The 22339-nt window shown below is 34.5% G+C and overlaps 1 protein-coding gene across 2 annotated transcripts; it reads right to left on the bottom strand.

Annotated features, from left to right (window-relative positions):
* Positions 1-627: 627 nt before the first annotated feature.
* On the bottom strand, positions 628-22147 carry LOC109051291 (carnitine O-palmitoyltransferase 1, liver isoform-like). 2 transcript variants are annotated; one of them, XM_042715695.1, is made up of 19 exons: positions 22010-22147; positions 18076-18234; positions 17660-17802; positions 16552-16723; positions 16075-16176; positions 15782-15919; positions 15458-15535; positions 14579-14686; positions 12999-13086; positions 9586-9781; positions 9075-9263; positions 6602-6707; positions 3918-4034; positions 3665-3829; positions 3453-3587; positions 3213-3365; positions 3017-3130; positions 2282-2374; positions 628-1794 (listed from the first exon to the last, which is right to left on the bottom strand). In XM_042715695.1, the coding sequence occupies exons 2-19, from the start codon at positions 18214-18216 to the stop codon at positions 1705-1707; spliced, it is 2328 nt and encodes a 775-aa protein (XP_042571629.1). In that variant the 5' UTR covers positions 18217-18234; positions 22010-22147; the 3' UTR covers positions 628-1704. The 2 variants fall into 2 exon arrangements, with proteins under 2 accessions (XP_042571629.1, XP_042571630.1); XM_042715696.1 differs by lacking the exon at positions 12999-13086 and adding an exon at positions 11150-11234.
* Positions 22148-22339: the final 192 nt, after the last annotated feature.

Raw genomic sequence — 22339 nt, 5'->3', positions numbered from 1 at the left:
CCCCGGAGGTTCCTGTATACTCCTCAAGACTCCCTGTAATGGCTACTCCAGTGATTCGTTCCACACTTCTTGTTCGTTGCACTGAACTTTTGATCACTGAAGCTTTGTTTCAAGACAATTCCTCATTCATAGATGTGTCTTGTGAGTGTCTTTATAATTTTCAGACTGTTATTTAATATCATTAGTGTATTTCGCCATCTAGTGGTGGCATAAGCTTAACGCCTTAGTACAGGAGTGTCTGCTCCTGCTCCTGGAAGGCCACTGTCCTGCAGAATTCAATTCTAACACACTTGCCTAGATGTTTCTAGTAATCCTTAAGACCTTGATTAGCTGGTTCAGGTATTTAATTAGGGTTGGAACTAAAATCTGCAGGTCAGTGGCCCTCCAGGAGCAGGTTTGGACAGCCCTGTTTAAGTATTTGTAATATTACTTGAATATAGATATATTCATACATAACTACACTACATAAACACAACACACCATAAAAAAACAAAACTCTGAAAAACCAAAAAACAATGTCACAAACAAACAAACAAACAAACAAAAAACTTGAAATATAGGAAAATAATATATACTTTCAGTGCCCATTTTCCACAATCAAATAAAATGTGGTGCATACAGATCAGATCAGTCTTAAAAGTCAGCTTTTATTGTGTTTAAAAGTGTTCTGAATTACAGTAACAATGCCAAACAGCTCCTATATCACACCACAACACACATTGTGGAAAATATGATAGAAATATATTTGATGCATTGCACAACACATCAAGTCAAGTAAAACTTTCCCTTTAAATTATATTCATTTTCATTCATGTTTACAATAAAGAATAATTATTATTCATTGAATCCATAAGCACACTTTCAGAAATGTTTGATGAGGAACCGATAAATCAACATCACACTTTTCTATGGCTGAGAAACAACATATACAGAAAAATAAATCTTTTTATCCCTAATACCTGTGAATGAATGATTTTTGGCTTAGTTGGTAGTGAACTCAGAATGATGAATAATCATAGTATGAACATACAGCTAAATTACTACATTATTTGGAGTGTTTTTTAAGTGATGGTGAGTCCATTAAATAAATTAAAATAACTGTATATATGATAATGTTGATACTCTGCTGCAATTCTTTGACCATGCTTAAATACAAAAACACAAGTGAAAGAAAAATATGTACCATTGCCCGACATGTTTGAAATATTTGGCCTGTCTTCCCTGGATAGCTTCCTCTTTATCCCTGTAACCTGCCACAGTGTTACTTCAGAAACAATTCAAGTCACAATAAAGTGAATAAATTAGTTGAAAACCTAAGTCTAAGTCATGTTTCAAAAAATGAAAGTCTGAATGTACAGCAGCACAAAACAGGTTTCCAGGATCTTCTGAAGAACATTTCTAGCCCATTCACATTCGTTCGAGATTAAGGCAACAGTGGATGAATACATCCCAGTCCAAAAATAAAAATGTCATACAGTCTGATATAATTCCCAAATCACAAATATTTCTTCTCCTTTACATTCTTAACAATGCAATTTCATCAAATGCCCAGATACCATCCTCCGTCCTGTTTAAATTACCATTCTTTGAATTTGAATTAAAACCAACAATTACTCTGTACATGCCTAAGGATCATCAGCCCTCTGTTTAAAATATTTTAAAATGGTTTCCCTTTTAAGAAATGAGAAAACAAGAAGAGACCGATCACTTGTTGTTAGCTTTGTTGTCAAGCTGGAAAAGATCCAACATATCAAGCATTGCCTGCCTAATGTTACTTCCAAAGCGGTGAGAGTCCTGTAAATCACAAGAAAAAGAGAACATTTTGATTTGACACATGTACAGAATTATTACAAATAAACAGAATTATTATATCATATTATCAATTACTTTAATAATTTATACAATAAATATGAATATACAGTACCATTCAAAAGTTGCTAATATTTTGTAATGTTTCTGAAATAAGTCGGTAATATATATATATATATATATATATATATATATATATATATATATATATATACACACAATTTAAAGTAACTTCTCTATTTTAATGTTTTTAAAATATTACAACATTATAAATGACTTTATAATGTTACTTTTGATCAATCCTAGCTGAATTAATTGGATGCTGAATAATTAATTTCTTAAAAAAAACACCTTTCAAAAACTACTTTATTTTAAATTATTAATTGTATAAAAATAATAACAAATATAATTACTATTCTGTATATTTTATCATATTTTATATTTTATTTTATACATAATAAAGTGAACTCACCGTCTCTGGGCTGGAGTGTTTGCTGGATATATGAAAGTTGATGAGATCTTCTCCAAGAATAATATATGATACACCATAACCATCGTCAGCAACCTAAACAACACACATATTGCTCACATATTCTCAAAAAACCAAGCCAAAACTAAATAAAACTAAAAAACTTTAACTATGTTATGTAAAACTTATTCAACTATGTAAAAAAAAAAAAAAAAAAGAAAGAGAACAAAACATTAAATTCTGCCTATATACATATTCAAAAGTCTGGGTAAAGTATGTAACAAAGAAATTAATCATTTTAATCAAAAAGGATGCATTAAGTTGATCTATAATAACAGTAAAGACATTTATAATGTTATCAAACTGTTATTAACTGTTTTCAACATATAATACGAAATGTTTCTTAAGCATCAAATCAGGATATTAGAATGATTTCTTTAGGATCATGTGACATCGAAGACTGGAGTAATGATGCTAAAAATTCAGCTTTGTATCACAGAAATAAAATACATTTTAACATACGTTCAAATAGAAAACAGTTATTTTAGATTGTAATAAAATTACTGTTTTTACTGTATTTTTGATCCAATAAATGCAGCCTTGGTGAGAGACTTCTTTCAAAAACTTCAAATGAATCGTGCCACCCAAAACTTTTACAATACTGTAAACCAGCAGTTGAGTTTTCACTGAATCATGTCTAGGTAGAACAGAGTGTTAGAAACAAAATGTTGAACTTACAGGTCCAAATCCACCTCCGCTGGTGACGTATTCTGGATGCCTCTTTAAATCAAACAGATCGACCTGCTGGAGAGGAGTCTGACTGGTGGACAATCTCCAGGGCTCGGACAACACCTGCAACAAACCCAACGTATCACTATAAAATGTGATGAATCTATGAAATGGATTACATTTTAGCTTGTGGCGCATCTCACACCTCTTTAAGGAAAGGCGAATCTTCACCGAGGTACTTTGACACCAGGTAGAGGCAGAAAAGATGGCGGTCGATGCCCTTTCCTGTCATGGCCAGTCTGTATAAGTCCTGATGCTTTTCTGCCGCCACTTTCAACAGCTTCAACTTCTCTTCTCTCTAAGGAAAAAAAAAAAACGTGGAGGAATTAGCAGGAATTAGCAAAAACACTTGCTGAAACCAGCTGGCCATTAAAGTCAATCCCACCGTTGCTTTGTCATTCATCATGGCACGGACAAAATCACAGGTCTGAGTGGTGCAGGAGCGCACGGTCTCAGTGCGGCCCTCTCTGAACAGACGCGTCATGGAGGCTTCGTACGTCAGGCAGAACTTGCCTTTATCCTACAGGAGGAAAATGTGAACATATTACACAGAAGCCTGAGGAAACATCCAAAGAATCGCTGTAGAATCGCTCGTACCCTGAAGTGCGCCAGCTGGAGGGCGATCTGAATGAAGCCGTCGGGACTTGTCTTGCATTTCTTGATCAAGCCTTTGCCAAAGTCGTTGAAGGGGATGATGTGCATGTCAACATCGTCCGCCAGAGCTTTAGCCACTTTCAGAGAACTGTTGATCACTGCCTGGCACTGTGCAGGAACAAGGCCGCTCCTTGTTAATTATATAGTGGATGAAAGTACAGCATGTTTAAAATGCACAGTAAACATTTGAACTGACCTCCTCTGGGATGTCCCACTGCAGTCTCTGGGGTCCCGGCAGGTTTGGATGGGGGTTTCCTTTGCAGTGTCCATCCTCAGTATAGCCCAGTCTCACTGGATCCGATGACAAGACATGCTGCCATAATACAAACAAAAACATTTTAAATATCACATGACATAAACTACATTTTTTTTGCAAGAATTTAGTACTTTTGTTCAGCAGGGAAGCATTAAATTGATCAAAAGTGACAGGAAAGATATTTATAATGTTACAAAATAACTATTTTAAATAAATGCTGAAGAATCATGAAGAAGTTTATCATGGTTATTATATTAAGCAGCACAACTGTTTTCAACACTGATAATAATATTAGATATTTCTTGAGCAGCAAATCAGCATATTATAATGATTTTTGAAGGATCATGTGATACTGAAGATTATTGTAATGATGCTGAAAATTCAGCTTTGCAAAGGAATAAATTGCATTTTAAAATAAACTCAAATAGACAACAGCTATTTAAAATTGTAAAAAATATTTCACAATATTACTGTTTTTACTAAGCCTTTCTAAAATATTAAAATATAATGTATCATATAATATTTGAACACCATAAATTTGATTTTCACACAAAGCTATAATATGACATGAGAAGACTTGAAATATATAGCACAAGAGTCATATTGACCACTCTTAAAGTGCTGAATACCTCATTTTGTGTTGCTCACAGGAAAGAACAGGGCCTGATACATGGTTTGGAACAACATGAAGAACATTTTTCAAAATATGTGTTCAACAGAAGAACAAAACTCACACAGGTTTGGAACAACAGGAGAATGAGGAATTGATGACACTGTGTTCATTTTTGGGTGAACTATACAGGTGCTGGTCATATAATTAGAATATCATCAAAAAGTTGATTTATTTCACTAATTCCATTCAAAAAGTGAAACTTGTATATTATATTCATTCATTACACACAGACTGATATATTTCAAATGTTTATTTCTTTTAATTTTGATGTTTATAACTGACAACTAAGGAAAATCCCAAATTCAGTATCTCAGAGAAATAGAATATTGTGAAAAGGTTCAATATTGAAGACACCTGGTGCCACACTCTAATCAGCTAATTAACTCAAACCACCTGCAAAGCCTTTAAATGGTCTCTCAGTCTAGTTCTGTAGGCTACACAGTCATGGGGAAGACTGCTGACTTGACAGTTGTCCAAAAGACAACCATTGACACCTTGCACAAGGAGGGCAAGACACAAAAGGTCATTGCAAAAGAGGCTGGCTGTTCACAGAGCTCTGTGTCCAAGCACATTAATAAAGAAGCGAAGAAAAGGAAAAGATGTGGTAGAAAAAAAGTGTACAAGCAATAGGGATAACCGCACCCTGGAGAGGATTGTGAAACAAAACCCATTCAAAAATGTGGGGGAGGTTCACAAAGAGTGGACTGCAGCTGGAGTCAGTGCTTCAAGAACCACTATGCACAGACGTATGCAAGACGTGGGTTTCAGCTGTCGCTTCCTTGTGTCAAGCCACTCTTGAACAACAGACAGCGTCAGATGCGTCTCGCTTCAAAAAGGACTGGACTGCTGCTGAGTGGTCCAAAGTTATTTTCTCTGATGAAAGTAAATTTTGCATTTAGGAAGAGAGGAGAGGCACACAATCCACATTGCTTGAGGTCCAGTGTAAAGTTTCCACAGTCAGTGATGGTTTGGGGTGCCATGTCATCCGCTGGTGTTGGTCCAATGTGTTTTCTGAGGTCCAAGGTCAACGCAGCCGTATACCAGGAAGTTTTAGAGCACTTCATGCTTCCTGCTGCTGACAAACTTTATGGAGATGCAGATTTCATTTTCCAACAGGACTTAGCACCTGCACACAGTGCCAAAGCTACCAGTACCTGGTTTAAGGACCATGGTATCCCTATTCTTAATTGGCCAGCAAACTCGCCTGACCTTAACCCCATAGAAAATCTATGGGGTATTGGGAAGAGTAAGATGAAATATGCCAGACACAAGAATACAGAAGAGCTGAAGGCTACTATCAGAGCAACCTGGGCTCTCATAACACCTGAGCAGTGCCACAGACTGATCGACTCCCATGCCACGCCGCATTGCTGCAGTTATTCAGGCAAAAAGAGCCCTAACTACGTATTGAGTCCTGTACATGCTAATACTTTTCATTTTTATACTTTTTAGTTGGCCAAGATTTCTAAAAATCCTTTCTTTGTATTTGGTCTTAAGTTATATTCTAATTTTCTGAGATACTGAATTTGGGATTTTCCTTAGTTGTCAGTTATAATCATCAAAATTAAAAGAAATAAACATTTGAAATATATCAGTCTGTGTGTAATGAATGAATATAATGTACAAGTTTCACTTTCTGAATGGAATTAGTGAAATAAATCAACTTTTTGATGATATTCTAATTATATGACCAGCACCTGTACTTTTAAGGTCGTATAAGAAGTTAAGGGTGCCCCCTATAGGCAGCACACCAAGAGCTCATATTACTGTTGTAAGGCTAATTTGTATACTTATACCAATGGAAAAACAAACATGAATTTGTGCAATAAGTAACTCAGATATTGTGAATTGCCATTATATAACAAAGTGATTTTGTAAAATATGAATTTTCTTTCTTGCCAAAACAGCTCATGTATCTCAATATTTTAATTAATTGATTTACAGTATTCACCTCCCACAAATGGCCAACAATGGGCGCATCGGCCCAGGAGTGTTCTGCATTCAATCCCATAGTGCCGTTCTTGAACACAATCAGATTGAAAGACTTGTCAAACCACCTGGAGACAAAAAACACACACATGATGGAGTGAAAAAAAAAAACTTTAAAATATATACTACCATTCAAAACTTTGGGGTCTGTAAGTTTTTTTTTTTTTTTTTTAAATAAGTTTCATATGCTCTTATCTGCCTTTCACTTTCACAAACCTCATGGACAGCAACCAGTCTGGCTTCAGAAATGGACATTCAACTGAGACTGCCCTGCTCTTGGTTGTTGAAGCCCTAATACTGGCAAGAACGGCTTCCAAATCTTCACTACTTATCTTGCTGGATCTGTCCACTGCTTTTGACATGGTTAACCACCAAATCCTCCTGTCAACCCTATTGACAAAGTGCACTCCAGTGGTTTGAGTCTCACTTCTCAGCTAGGTCCTTCAAGGTATCTTGGAGGGGTGAGGTGTCCAAGTCGCAACATCTTACTACTGGGGTGCCTCAGGGCTCAGTTCTTGGGCCACTTCTCTTCTCTGTCTACATGGCATCATTAGGTTCTGTCATTCAGAAACATGGCATTTCATACCACTGCTGATGACACTGAACTCTACCTCTCATTCCATCCTGATGATCCGACGATAGCTGCTCACATCTCAGCATGTCTAAAACCCCTTTCACACTGCACGTTCGACCTGGAAAATTGCCGGAACATTGCCGGATCACCTTCTGTGTGAACGCAAACACATCCCGGCATTGATTCCGGGATCGATCCCGGATTGGGGACCTAGTAACATTGCCGGGTTCAGTCCCAGAACGAGCGCTGTGTGAACAAAAGCCAGAACCAATGCCGTGTCGTAGTGATGATGCATGTTATTGTGCGACTCTTTTACAGGATGTTTTGAAGGCAGATCAATGTTCGCGATGAAAAAATAGGTGCAAACTGTAATGAAGCAGAGATCAAGTAGTTCCTCACTATCCGCACTGAAGCTGAGATCGTTCGCCAGCTTAAAGGAAAGTTAACATGCCTAGCGTTTTCGACTCGTGCATTACATGACACATCCTGATGTCATGCGATATTACGGGACCTTTACAGCTTGTGTGTGAACGCACGCACATATTCCGGGTAATCACTGGCAGTGTGAAAGGGGCAAAATCTAGCAACCTGGGAACAATTGCCGGGACACATTACCCGTGTATTTTCCGGAATCGCAGTGTGAAAGGGGCTTAATAGACATTTCTTGCTGGATGAAGGACCATCACCTTCAACTCAACCTTGCCAAGACAGAACTGCTAGTGGTTTCAACAAGCCCATCACTTCATCACAATTTCACCATCCAGTTAGGCACATCAACCATAACTCATTCAAACACAGCCAGAAACCTTGGAGTTGTGATTGATGAGCAGCTGACTTTATCAGACCACACTGATAAACTGCCTGGTCCTGCAGATTTGTTTTATACAACAAGATCAAACAAGGAAGATCAGGCCCTTTCTTTCAAAACATGCTCCACAACTCCTTGTTCAAGCTCTTGTTTTTTTCCAGACTGGACTATTGCAATGCTCTCTTGGCAAGTCTTCCAGCCAGTTCTATCAATCCTCCACAACTAATCCAGAATGTGGCTGCAAGATTAGTCTTTAATGAGCCGAAAAGAATGCATGCCACACCTCTGTTAATCAACGGCTAAAGACACATCTCTTCTATCTACACTTGACCCTCTAACTCTAGCACTCTCTTTTCTATTTCTATTCTTTTTTTAAAAAGCCTTACTAGCATTCTTTTTCTATTCTTTTGACTAATTTTATTTTAAAAAAAAAAAAGCCTCTAACACTAGCATTCTCTATTCTTTTTCTATTCTATCTACTTGTTACGTGCACTGCATTAGGCTAACCGAGACTTGTCAGAGCACTTACATATTATTGCCCTTTTGTTGGTTTTGATTGCTTCTATTGTCCTCATTTGTAAGTCATTTGGAGAAAAGCTTCTGCTAAATGACTAAATGTAAATGTAATGTAATGTTCATCATGGCTAAATTTCTTTGATAAAAAATACAGTTAGAACAGTAATATTGTGGAATATTATTACAATTTAACTGTTTTCTATTGTAATATATGTTAAAATATAATTTATTCCTGTGTTGATCATTACTCCAGTCTTCAGTGTCATTTCTTATTATTGTCAATGTTGAAAGCAGTTTTGGCTGCTTAATTTTTTTACTATACATTTTTTCAGGATTCCAAGTTCCAAAGAACAGCATTTATTTGAAATATTGTAACAATGCAATCAACTGAGTCCTTGCTAAATAAATGAATCTATTAGTATTCATTTATTTAAAGAAATCTTACTGACCCCAAACTTTTGAACAGAAATATATTATGTTTCCCGATAAGTGATTTTATAACCCAATTTAATTATAACCAAGCGAGATCGTAGTCACCTGTCATAGCATTTTCCATGGAGCAGAGATTTGCCATAGCTGTCTAGCGACCGCACCGAATTCTCTGGATCGTAACGCTGTTCGGTGTCATCCAGAGTAACAAAGAAAGCTGCTTTCTCCACGGCATCCAGAGACTGCTTGTTCTTCCCTCGACTGAAGAACTGTGAGCGAGCTTTGGCCCAGGGATCTCTGGGTAATGGGGAACAATAGCAGAGATAAAATCACTTGGCTCTTTGTGTGTTCTTTAATGGGCTTTGATCACATTTAAGTGAACCGAAAGAGAAGAAACAGCATCTAGTTCATGAATGAAAGCTGAAATTTACAGCTTTAACAGCCACAGAAATTTCACAGAACATAGAAACCTTATTTTCTTTATTAATGCAATCTAATTGACCATGATATTTAAAAAAAAAAATTATTTCCTTTTTTTGTGTAAAACTAAATTAACAATAGAATTTATTTAAAACAAATAATTAAAAATTAAATACAAATAATAAAAATGAGCTGTCACCTGTCACCCGCTGTCAAAGCGGCCAGCAGCTCCTCTCCTGGCTGAGGTTCGGATTTGTCCGCCAAGATCCTTTCAATCTGCTGCTCAATTTCTCGAGGCAACAGCAGCCGTCCGTCATAAAACATCCAAACCTTGAAAAAGCGTCCCTTGTGAAACACAGCGATGTGTTTGCTCTCGTTCATGTGCTGAAGGACGTCATGAAGAATACGGATGAGAGGATGGAGATGTATCAATGTGCATGAAAACAAAGTAACATTATTCTGTAGTTCATCCAATAATTATTTGTGCAGTATAAATAAGGCACAATGTGTTATATTTTGGCTGTATTTATTAAGGGTTAATTGATTAATGGTGGTCAGTAGACAATGATGAGAAAAGCAAAAGCTGAGGTGAAAAAGGCAAAGTAGATCAGAAGAAAGACCAAACAAAGGCTTGTTTTTCTACACTTGATTTGTATAAACACATCTATATACTGTATGTGCATATATTATATATGTTACTACATAATAATAATAATTGTTGTTGTTGTTATTATTATTACTATTACTTAAGTGCATTGATTATGTTACTAATTATTATTATTATTATTATTATTATTATTATTGATTAGTATAGTACTAAGTATTTTTTTGTGTTCAATAATTGTAATCATCATCTTTAATATACAATTGTTTTTATAATTATTATTGCTGATTAAGTGTTTTGATTATTATATGTATTTTATTGTTTTTGTTTTTCTGCATTAATAGTATACATGCACTTTAAATTAGTTAAATGTTAATCATCATCTTTATAATCAACATCAACATCGTTTCTAAAATTATTATTATTATTATTAATATTATTATTATTATGTTTTTTTGCATTAATAGGATACCTGCACTCTAGAGTTCTTATTATTATTATTAAAAATAATTTGATTAGTTCTAGTACAAAATTATATAATAATAAGTATTTATTATTATTATATTGTTTTTGGTTTTCTATATTAATAGTATACGTGCACTCTAAATTAGTTAAGTTATTCTAAATTAATTTATCTATATTTTAAATCAGTAATAATTTATTTAACGATAATTTAGTAAGAATTAGAACCTTAATACCACATATTTCCACTTTGCTGTGATAGCCCATTATTATTATAAATACATTATTATATCACATTCATTTTCTAATTAGTAATTTATTAGTTACGAAACTGGAATTCATTCACGTTTAAAACCTCTTGAATTTATTACAGTGTGTTATAAATTAGTATCGATAAAAATAACAGACATCTTTGACTGGCACCACTATACAGCCAGACGGTTGTAAAACATGCTATTTCCTGTTTCTCATTCATCTGTTTCAGATAACAGGTTAATTATTAAATCACAGAAACAGGTTATAAAGTTACGAAAAAAGTCCTCGCCATCTGTTTTCTCCAGAAACGTCAGCTATATAGAGTGCAAATCCAATCACAAACCCTCATGCAGTTTAGGCCCACAGCAGTCACTAGCTAGCATCTAAAAGCGGGCTGGTTGCGAAATGAAGGCGCATGAAGCAGGCGAGAGGGAAGCTCTACCTGTTTCTACACCGGGAACTCGACTGGTGTTGAACATACGCTCGTACTGAGATGAGCACATGGGGATAGTGTTCAAAACCATGAGCTGTGAAGCAGAACGGAAGGTCAAACACTAACAGGAAAAACAAGGAAGAAACCCAAAATACCACAATAGAAACCTGTAGAGGGAAACAGAGTAATGGAAAACTGGAAACAAAAAAGAAAAAGGGGAGGGAATGAATGAAGGATCATCAGGAGAGATGAATTCACACGGTGACCAGCCGCTGGATAACAGCACAGCTGCGAAATGACAAAACTGACTACATTAATATCTTCTAAAAACAAACAGAAAACAGTGGTGACCGATATACAGTCAGGCAGATACAATATATGATATTTTTGATATTTGATTATTTGATAGCGGTCGTCTGATGTGCATTTTCCAATGTTTCCGGCAAATTCGTAGAGTGAAGGGTGACTGATGGCCAACAGAGAGAAAAAATACAGCTCAATTTAAAGATTTCAAATGAAACATTGAAAAAATGGCAGAAATATAGGCAACAGTTATTTTACAAAATACTAATTATTTTATATTATATTAAGGTAGATATCTTCAAAGATATTACCTGCATTATTTTACAAAGAATATATATATATATATATATATATATGTATATATGTGTATATGAAACATTTAATTTACAAGTGATATAGTGTGTGTGTTAATTATTACTTATTATATGATCAAAATAATGTAATATGATAAAATGATAAAAAAAAACTATATAGAAATAAACTGTGCCAAAATCCAAATAAATGGCATGAGGGTAATTAAAATAATAATAATAATAATAATAATAATAATAATAATAACAAGTATGAATAATCTTCATTTGGGGACTTTTTGATGTACTGATACATATAGAAATACATTTTAAAATTATTTATAAATGTATATTAAATTATACAATTATATAAAAATGTCCACAGTTAAAAGTGATTAGAATGTATTATGTGATTACTAATAATTATGTGAAATAATATTTAATAAAAATATACAAAATAAAATATATTACAAATAATATAAATAAATAATAATAATAATAATAATAATATAAAAAGTATTAATATTATGATGATCATTATAATGAATTATTATACCTTTTATTATCTAACTACATATTATTTTTAACTACAGTATTTGCCTATTTCTATAACTGGCCGATATATTGGTGTATCACTATTATTAGGATTATTAAAAGGAGAAGGAATCCAGAAATGTTCTTAAATTATTATTAAATATATAATTATTATATAATATATATATATATATATATATATATATATATATATATATATATATTATATATAAAGAGAGAGAGAGAGATTAATTATATTATATTATATTTATTATATTATTTAAAATTATACATAAATTCTATGAAATCATACAATTAGATTATTATGTGATTAATATAATAATAAATTACATAATAATAATAACATACAGTAATACATAATTTATTTTATAATAATACATAATTAATTATCAGGATTTTTTTCAACTATTTACCTATTTCTATAATTGGCTGATATATTGATGTATCACTATTATAGGTACTGGTTAACAACCATGAGCGAGATCTGTTTCACAGAGATTTTGGTCTCAGCTGCTATCATGGTCCACCCTGCTCTCTAGAATTCAGCCAGTAAAAGCCCTCATCAGTCGACCACTGGAAGTCAATAAGCTCTACTGTTCTCCTGTCTGCTGTGCTGTTGTCCTGAGGCTGAGACTGAGGCGGCCGCTGCTGGAGCTGATGAAGGGGTGCGGGTCAGGTGTGGGTCAGGCCGGACAAGCCCCTCCTCTTACCTGTCTCCAGCCCGGGAATGCGGGACGTGTTAAACATCCGCTCCCACTGTGCCGAGCAAAGCGGCACTCGGTTCTCCAGCAAATAAACCTGTGCATGTGGTGAGCGAACGCGCATAGCAAACGCAGACACGTCCGGGAGCAAGGAACAAAACACAAGATCGTTCATGAGGGGGATGCTTTCACAGTCATGCACACAGAGTTTACGGGGTTAAAGAGAGACAAAAAGAGACATGGTATAACATGACAAACTTCCTTTTTTTAACATGTCTGCTGATTTGGTTATTATACAGTACATATTTGAAAAAGAAGAAAAAATAAAAAAATAAAACACAGACACAAACATGCACTAAAACACATTAGATATGACGTAGGAGAGACCTGAACACACACACACACTATTCAAAAGTTTTTAAAATCTTTTAAAATCTCTTCTGCTCACCAACGTTGCATTTATTTTATCAAAAATACAGTAAAAAACGGAATATTGTGAAATATTATTACAATTTAAAATAACTGTTTTCTCTTGTAATCTATGTTAAAATGTAATTTATTTCTGTGATACAAAGCTGCACTTTCAGCATCATTATTCCAGTCTTTAGTGTCACATGATCCTTCAGAAATCATTCTAATACGCTGATTTGATGATCATGAAACAAACAGTTGTGCTGCTGCTTCAGACTTTTTTGTGTAAACGTGATGCTATTTTTTAGGATTCTGATGAATAGATAGTTCAAAAGAACAGCAGTTATTTGAAATAAAAATCTTTTGTAACATTAGAAATGTCTTTAGTGTCACTTTTGATCAATTTAATGCAGCCTTGGTGAATAAAAATATTATTTAGAAAACAAATTACTGACTCAAACATTTGAATGGTAGTGTATGTTTATACATAAATAATAATATAATATATAATTTGTTGTCTAATTAGACACTACATGGCCATATAATATACACATTTTGTATAAAATGTATCTGTAAATAAAAGCAAGAATCTAAACAACTTGCTTCTATGAAGTCAAATACTATGTGATAATAAAAGTTAATGTTTCTTCTGAAGTTCTGAGTAGTAGTTCACCTCCACTGACCCATACATGACCCTGACCTATGAAACATTAATAATTACACTTAAGAGAATAGCTCACCCAAAAGTAAATTTCATTACCATTTACTCATTTTCTAATGATCCTGAAGACATTGATTAGCAGGCTTAGGAGTGTTTGATAAGGGTTAGAGCTAAACTCTTTATATGTGAGATTTGAGGATTTGAGGATCCCTGCTCGTCATTATTTTGTGTAACACACAAGGAGATATTTTGCATGATGCTGCACATATAGAAGTAATTTCATTTACCATCAATCCCACCAGTGTTAATAAGATTTGAACGTTTTTTGGTCTCACAGAAAGCTATCATATTATTGAGTTATACTGGCTACTATTAAGGTTTTGTTGTTGTTGTTTTAGAATCTTGAAACAAATCCATTATTCTTGTATAGAATGAAGGTAAAAAAAAAATTGCATTCAATTTAGGCAATATTGATGAATGTTTGTGTTACAGACTCTATTGAGTAAACTAGACTCACTGGTTTGATCTGTGCTCTGTCCAGTTTTCTTCTGTACATCATGATGGCGTGGATGGAATTACCAGCACGGGCAGCTTGACGTGTAGTGGGGATCACATAGAGGAAGTCCTGATAAACACAGAGAAAGTGACTCTCCTGAGATGTTGCCATTGAACAGCGCTATGAACTTATTATACGAACAACCTGGAGTTAAATGAAGCAACTTTTCAAAAACTGGTGCCATAACCTGGTTGGTAGATTTCTAACAATAGTGAAGCAACTTTTCAAAAACTGGTGCCATAACCTGGTTGGTAGATTTCTAACAATAGTGTGTGCTAGATGTATAAAAATTGTTTGCTTTACAAGCAAAACTTAACGTAAATGTGTTCATTTCTACACTACAAAAACAAGTGCTGTTACCTGGATGGTAGATTTATAAAAATATATTAAAATAAATACTAAAACAAACAAAAATAAATTAATATCTATAAAAATATTTTGTGCTACAAGCAAAACTTAATATAAATCTGTTAATTTCTACACCACACAAATTGGTGTTGTGATCCAGATGGTAAATTTGTGCTACAAGCAAAACTTAATGTACATTTGTTCATTTCTACAACATAGAAAATTGGTGCCGTGACCCGGATGTTAGATTTATAAAAAATAGTTTGTGCTTCAAGTAAATCTTAATGTAAATTTGTTAATTTCTACACCACACAAATAGGTTTCGTGATCAAGGTGAAGATTTATAATTAAAAATATTTGAGCAAAACCTAATGTAAATGAGTTAATTTCATTTTTTGATTAAATTTCACCATCTTGAATTATTTTATTATTTTTTTAAATTTGACTTTCTTTTTAACAAAATCCAGATAAGCCATTGCGTATCAGTCTTGCCATTGCATAGTAGTTGCTGTTGACCATGATTGGTCCTCGACCTCTGAGGTAAATATACTCCTCCCACCAGTCACTGACCTAAGAGGATGATAGTAGAACAAAGTTAAGTATCCATAATCCGAGGTATGACACAAATCTCAAATAAAAGTAACTCAAGGTTCATTATTTAAGAAGCTTTCATGCTGTTTTGAAAGAAAGAAAAACTTGAACAAGGTTCTGATTCATTTTTATAATGAGATATGATAAGACTGCACATAATTTAAAAATCCCTCAGAAAAAGTTGCTGAAAATGATTTCGAATAGTAGAGAAAAGAGCGAACTTACATAATTGGAGGCCCACCAGGATTTGAGTTTCAGGTACCATTGCAGTTTGGGGCCCAAGTTCTTCTCAAAGTCCTTTGCCAACCCCTCCATACGCTTGTACTGTTCATCGTCCATCAGAGGGTGAGCTGAGTCAAGATACTGAGAAAAAAAAGAAGAGGAAACAAAAATACAATTATATATATATAGATGTGAAGTGAGCGTAATTTAAAACAGAAGAGTATTTAAAATTCAGTCATATTTGAACTTTTAATAAATATGATAATTTTAAAAAGCAGTGAAAATGCTTGACTTACTCTTCTAACAGTGTCTTTTATAGGAGGCACTGGTAACCGTGGTATTGAACTCTGGAAGCTGTACAGCATTGGCTTTGGCCCCGAAAATACCTTCACCAACACCTGTGTGGACAGCGTTAAAATTGGTTCAAGAGTCAAACATGAGACAAGCATGAATTTTCCAATTACAAAACCAGACAAGTTCTAGTGAACAGCTGTATATCAAAAGCTGACAAAATGACGCAGAGATAACTTCAAAATTAATTAGTGGAACAGTGCTGAAAGTGTGTTATAAAACAAACTTATTAGACCTTGGACTCTCTCTGAATATGATGAAGGGAAATATTTACAGCACTGGGAGTGTTAAAAGTATAGTGCACCGTAAAATTAAAACTCTGGGTCATATGGTCAATGAAAAAACAATGCATAATACGACATAATGTTTGGGTTATTTATTATTCCTTTAAGTGATCAATTCTCCATCAAAGCCACACTCACCAACCAAATCTTTGTTTTTAAGGACAAAGATCCATGGCGATTGAACATCCAGCCGTGCCAGGACAGCAGGTACTTGAGGGCGTTCCTCATAACGAAAGTGACAGCAATCCACAATCCGGTCCCTATCAGCACACCACCAACAACACGCTGCCCTTCTTCTGTTACATACTTACTGCAGGGAAACAAAGCTATTAGGTGAGAAATTAACTGCAGTGCACTTTCAAAAACACTGTAGTTATTAGTTTGTTTGTTGTTGTTTTTTCAGCACTCTATGGTGATATCAACTAAAATAGTTCAAATAGTCTAAGAATCTTATTTTTTAATGACAGACGTGGTAAATATAGTAAATATATTTTATTAAAATAATACTTCAAATAATAATGTTTAATAATTTACTAATCTTTTTTTAATTATTGAAATTATAAAATATTAAATCATCAGAAATCATAATGATTTGTTATTATCAGCACTGTAGTTACACTGTAAGTATTTTACATGGCTCATGCATGCGTTAAACGTTTAATATGTTTTTCAGAGACATGGGATTGTTTGTCAAGACTACTCATAAAATAAGCTGGTGAACAGCGTGTGACAAACATTTCTTGTATAACATTGTAATCTGTTTTGAAGATAATAGAATAAAAGAACTACAAACAGAAACATCTGATTCTTGAGCTTTTCATTAGCAGCGGATTTCAAACGTTCTATAAAGTCTCCTACTACAGGTACAAAGCAAAGTTACGAAAACAACAAAACAAACACAAAACAAATCATCTATAAACAATACATTTACTAGTTAAACTACAACACAAAGAATCAGACCTTTGTGTTTTGAATGTCTTTGGACTTTAGACAGCTATAGTTTTTAACAAAACAAACAAACAAAAAACTGTAGTTAAAACTACAAAGCAAAGAGTAAGACTTTGTGTTTGCATGAGACTCTAAATTTGGGACAGCTATAATTTTCCTATTAAAAAGACTGTCACATTAAATTATGGTAATTTTCACTACAGAAGAAATGCCATATTGACTTATTAATCTTCCAAATGTATCCTAATAAATTGCTAATAACTAATGACAAACGGGTGACCGTTCTTTGGTGGTTTACCTGATTGGTAGGTGTTTAGACAGTTTAGTGAACATCCCAAGGGAAGGGTCTATTTTGGCATATTTGGTTGTGGACATGTAACCCACCAAAACAACCAGCAGCCCTGAGGGACTTCCTGGATAAACCCCTGTCATGACACCATTCTACAGTAACACAAAATAATATCACATTAAACAAATATAAAGAACAGAACAGAATAGATGAATAGCTTTTTAATTAGCATTAATTAGAATTAATATTTTAATAAACTTTACAGTTTTATTAAAATGGTCTTTGCAGTCATTTCCAGAGAACACACTATCCTGAACAATTCAATGAAACATTGATATTTCAAAGTGACATTCAGGTCTAATTAGATAATGTTACTCATGTACAGTAATTTATCAGTTAGATAAGGAGGTCAGTTGTGAGGTCACCTTGAACCTGATGAACCTCTTCTTCCAGGAGTGGAGGCCAGACAGGTAGACCTGGCGCAGGGCCTCGTGACAGAGGTGCAGGTCGATGCCATCGGGAGTGACGGTGAACTGGAAGGCCACCGCCTGATGTGCTTCTGCCATGCTGACTGCACACTCACACTGTGACAGAGAAGAGTAAGACGGCAGTTACACAAGAGTCATAATCAGAATTGATAAAATACATGACTCACAGTTCGGTGGAGTGTGCTGGAACTTTATAAATGGCTACTATGATAACATAAAAAAAAGATAGTGAAGATATCGGATAGTAATACATAAGACCACTAGTGAAAATGCTTCTAGTTTGCATTTATATATATACCCAAAACACCCAAAACCCAATACATTTACTCACTCTCAGACCATCCAAGATGTAGATGAGTTTGTTTCTTTATCAGAAGCTTCACACAGCTTTTCACTTCACAAGACATTAACTGATGGACTGGAGTGGTGTGGATTAATTGTGGATTATTGTGATGTTTTTACCAGCTGTTTGGACTCTCATTCTGACGGCACCCATTCACTGTAATGTATCCACCGCTGAGCAAGTGATGCAATGCTACATTTCTCCAAATCTGTTCCCATGAAAAAACAAACTCATCTACATCTTAAATCAGTTGCGTGCACAGGGAGGGCTCTGGGGGGCTCGTGCCCCTTTAATCGCCAACACTAAAGTACCCTTTTGGTCTGATCTACGTGCCCCTAGACCGTGGGGTAGCACATTTTCAGCAAATACTCATTTTTGGGAGAACGATTCCTTTAAAAAAAAAAGTACATGAACAAACATCGTATTACATAACACAAAGCCATAATGTGAATTTCAAAATATGTTGTTGTAATAAAACATTAGCTGTAATGTAATCTAATCGCATTTGTTCTGTTGTTCAGCGTGACCTCAAGCATTTAATTGCATGACATAACAGAGCTGATTACAGAATGAGCTTTATTCACGACCTCTCTGACTCTTTCACAAGCACTTAGTACTGTAAACATCGCTCTGATGTAAATAAATAAAGCTGCATGGATGTTTGATAGGTCACAGTGATGTCTGACTTTTCGGAGTAATCATAACGTGATAGTTTAAACAATGCATTATATTTAATAACAGGTCTGAAATAACTGAAATAGAATAGAAAGTGTGTATTTAGGGTTTATGTCCTTGTCACATTTTCAAAACAAAGGTGTATTGACCTCTCTTACTGTATGTTAATGGATGATAAACTGGTTTGTACAAGAAACAGGCAGACCACACTCTTCCCTAAACCAGCTAGACAACTTCATTCATACACTACATTGTAGTGTACTTCGAATATATATATATATAATATATATATATATATATATATATATATATATATATATATTATACTCTATATATAAATATATTATACTTACAGATCGTATAATGCAGCTTAAATTAAACAAAAGGCCACTAAGTGCACTTGAAGAGAGTCCACTTTCTTCTTTACACACTTAAGTACACTTTTAAAAAGTGCACTTCGCAATCATGTCATATTAAAAGTTTTAAAGTACATTTTAAATCGTTATTTTTGATCATCTTTTATCGTGCTCTAAAGAAGTACACTTACACTGATGTGTTGACTAACATACTAAAGTACAGAATTATAGCTTTAACTAATTAGTAATATTCCATTTAAAGATACTATATTTTAAATAACTACATTATAACGTTATTACTAATGTGTGATTACAAAGAATCTTTAATACATGACAGAAGATTCAATAGTAATTACATTCAAATATGTTTTAGGACATTCAGCAGCACATTTTAACCATATTTCAATGGCAATAGAAGTAATTATAAAATGACTGTACATATGTGAAAGTGACGTGACGTGTAGCTAAGTATGGTGTCCCATACTCATAATTTGTTCTCTGCATTTCAGCCATCCAAATGCACACACAGCAGTGAGTAGTGAACAAGCAAACACACACACACACACACCGGTACAAGTCTGACTCTCTAACCATTAGGCCACGACTGCTTCAACAGTCCTATTAAAGTAGTTTTTAAAAGCATTCCGAAGAGTACTTCCTTTATGGTGTCCACTGTGGTGTCCATAGAAACTAATGGCAAATGCCAGTAACACATGGTTTCAGCACCATCTGAAAACAATTATGAAACTACACAGATTCTGTTGTACCACACACACACACACACATACACACACACACACACACACACACACACACACACACACACACACACACACACACACCTACATAGAGAAAGTAAATCTCTTAAAATCCTGACCAGCAGGACACAGCAGCATTGGCTCAGCCTGAATTTGGGGGCGGGACTATCTGTTTGTTCAACCAATGACAGATGAGAGACTGTTCCGGAAGCCTAATATGAAAAGACATGATTCAAAAGTTTCTATTTAAATGCACAATAATAATAATAATAATAATAATAATAATAATAATAATAATAATAATAATAATAAAAACTCTTCGGCAAGCTATTTCAAATGTTATTGCAATTTTAGTAAACATATTTTATTACGAATAATAAGAATAATGTAAGTGTTATTATTATTATAAATAAATAATATATTATAGTTTACAACTTCAGACTTTCTTGCTCAACGACCACTCAAACCTTTCTACTTTACGGTACATAAATACAACATTATAATAAGATCGTAATAATTGTTTATGACAGTGATATTATCATCATCTAGTGCCAATCTAATAAAAAATAAATAAATTAAAACAAAAAAAATACTACGAAGGTTAAGTTTTGTAAAGAGGGCGCTATGTTATGTATTAGCAGTGATCACGTGACGCACCGGTGTGGACGGAAACTAGGCGAAAGGTCACGCGCTACTGTGTTGATGATACACACTGCTCAACGCCATTATGGCTCATATGGAAATATGCTTAATAGGTTGGTATTAAATATTCTGCCACTTGTACTGAGTTATTTGATCATACAATAGAAAAAACCACATGTTTGTATATCTATTTGCATAGTCCATGCTCTACGAGAACTATTAAATTAAAGGGACAGCTCACCAAAATATGAAAAAAAAAAAATAATAATAATAATTCTTCATTTACTCATACTAATGCTATTCCATGCCTGTAAGGCTATTTTTATTCTGTATAACACAAAATGAGATGTTAGCCAGAGTTTAGGAAATTGCATTCACTTTTATTGCATTGTTTTCCCTTACAATGAAAGTGAATGGTGCATAATATCTCCTTTCGTGTGGGTCAGCATGAGGGCTAGTAAATAATTATAGAATTTTACATTTTGGATTATTGATTTCTGATTTAAAGCTATAACATATGCGTTATTAATATCTTTAAATGTAACAAGTTAAGCTGGGAGCAAAGCTATTTGTTGTATTGCGTAATTCGTAAGGATTCTCGATAGTAAACTTACTTGGCACCGAAACAAATCGAAACTATGTAACAAGAGGACAAACACTTTGACAAGTTCCCTGATATTATTGCAATCAATAACTAAAATCAAACAGATTCCAGCGCAGCAGTTTTTGCGCGCGCGTAACAACAGCAGCTGAACTAACGCGCTTCCAACTTTCAGCTTATGCCCTGCATGTGTGACACCCAAGAGCACCCACTGACCTCGTCCTGCCACATTCGGGTGCTCTTGGGTGTCACACATGCATTCATTTATAAACATAAAAGCATAAATGACATCCATTAGTGTTTTATTCAAAGAAAACCTGCGCTGCCGTCCGGAATCCCCTTGGGGTTTTTTGTAGGACGTCTGTGTCAAACCATAGGACAAAAATATACCAGGCTGTGCGCTCGTGCACTTTCACCTACTTAACCGGTGTACGAGCTTTACATTCAGTCTCGTGTAGCTGCGTGAATATATAGCTGATTCATTCTGGATTCTTACCTCTACGGCTCTTCTGAGATATGGACGATGTGGATTACTGATCAACGGTTTGCCGCCGCCTGCTTTAAGTGTGAGCTATGAATGAATGTAATAATCAGTGTAATTCACCAGACCCGCCCCTCGCCGTGACGTCACGCCGCGTTTAGGATTGTAAATGTGACATCAGAGGAATCCGGTTTTTTTTCCTCTCGTGTATATAATCATTACAAGGGAAACGTAGAATATCTGAGAATTATATATATATAGTAATCTGGGGGGGGGGGCACTTACAGAACACTATATAAATATGTGTGTGGTGTGCGTGTGTGTGTGTGTGTTTGAGTATATTTA

Source organism: Cyprinus carpio, chromosome A25 (assembly GCF_018340385.1).
Source record: "Cyprinus carpio isolate SPL01 chromosome A25, ASM1834038v1, whole genome shotgun sequence".
Classification (NCBI taxonomy): domain Eukaryota; kingdom Metazoa; phylum Chordata; class Actinopteri; order Cypriniformes; family Cyprinidae; genus Cyprinus; species Cyprinus carpio.
This window is presented reverse-complemented; position numbering and strand designations above follow the sequence as displayed.

Coding starts and splice junctions, on each gene's coding strand:
- LOC109051291 (XM_042715695.1), bottom strand. CDS start 18,216: ATGGCAGAAGCACATCAGGCGGTGGCCTTCCAGTTCACCGTCACTCCC. Junction 9,782..12,998: donor CATTCCCGGGCTGGAGACAG/GTAAGAGGAGGG, acceptor GTATTCTTCATG/ACGTCCTTCAGCACATGAAC. Junction 3,588..3,664: donor TCCAGCTGGCGCACTTCAGG/GTACGAGCGATT, acceptor TTCCTCCTGTAG/GATAAAGGCAAGTTCTGCCT.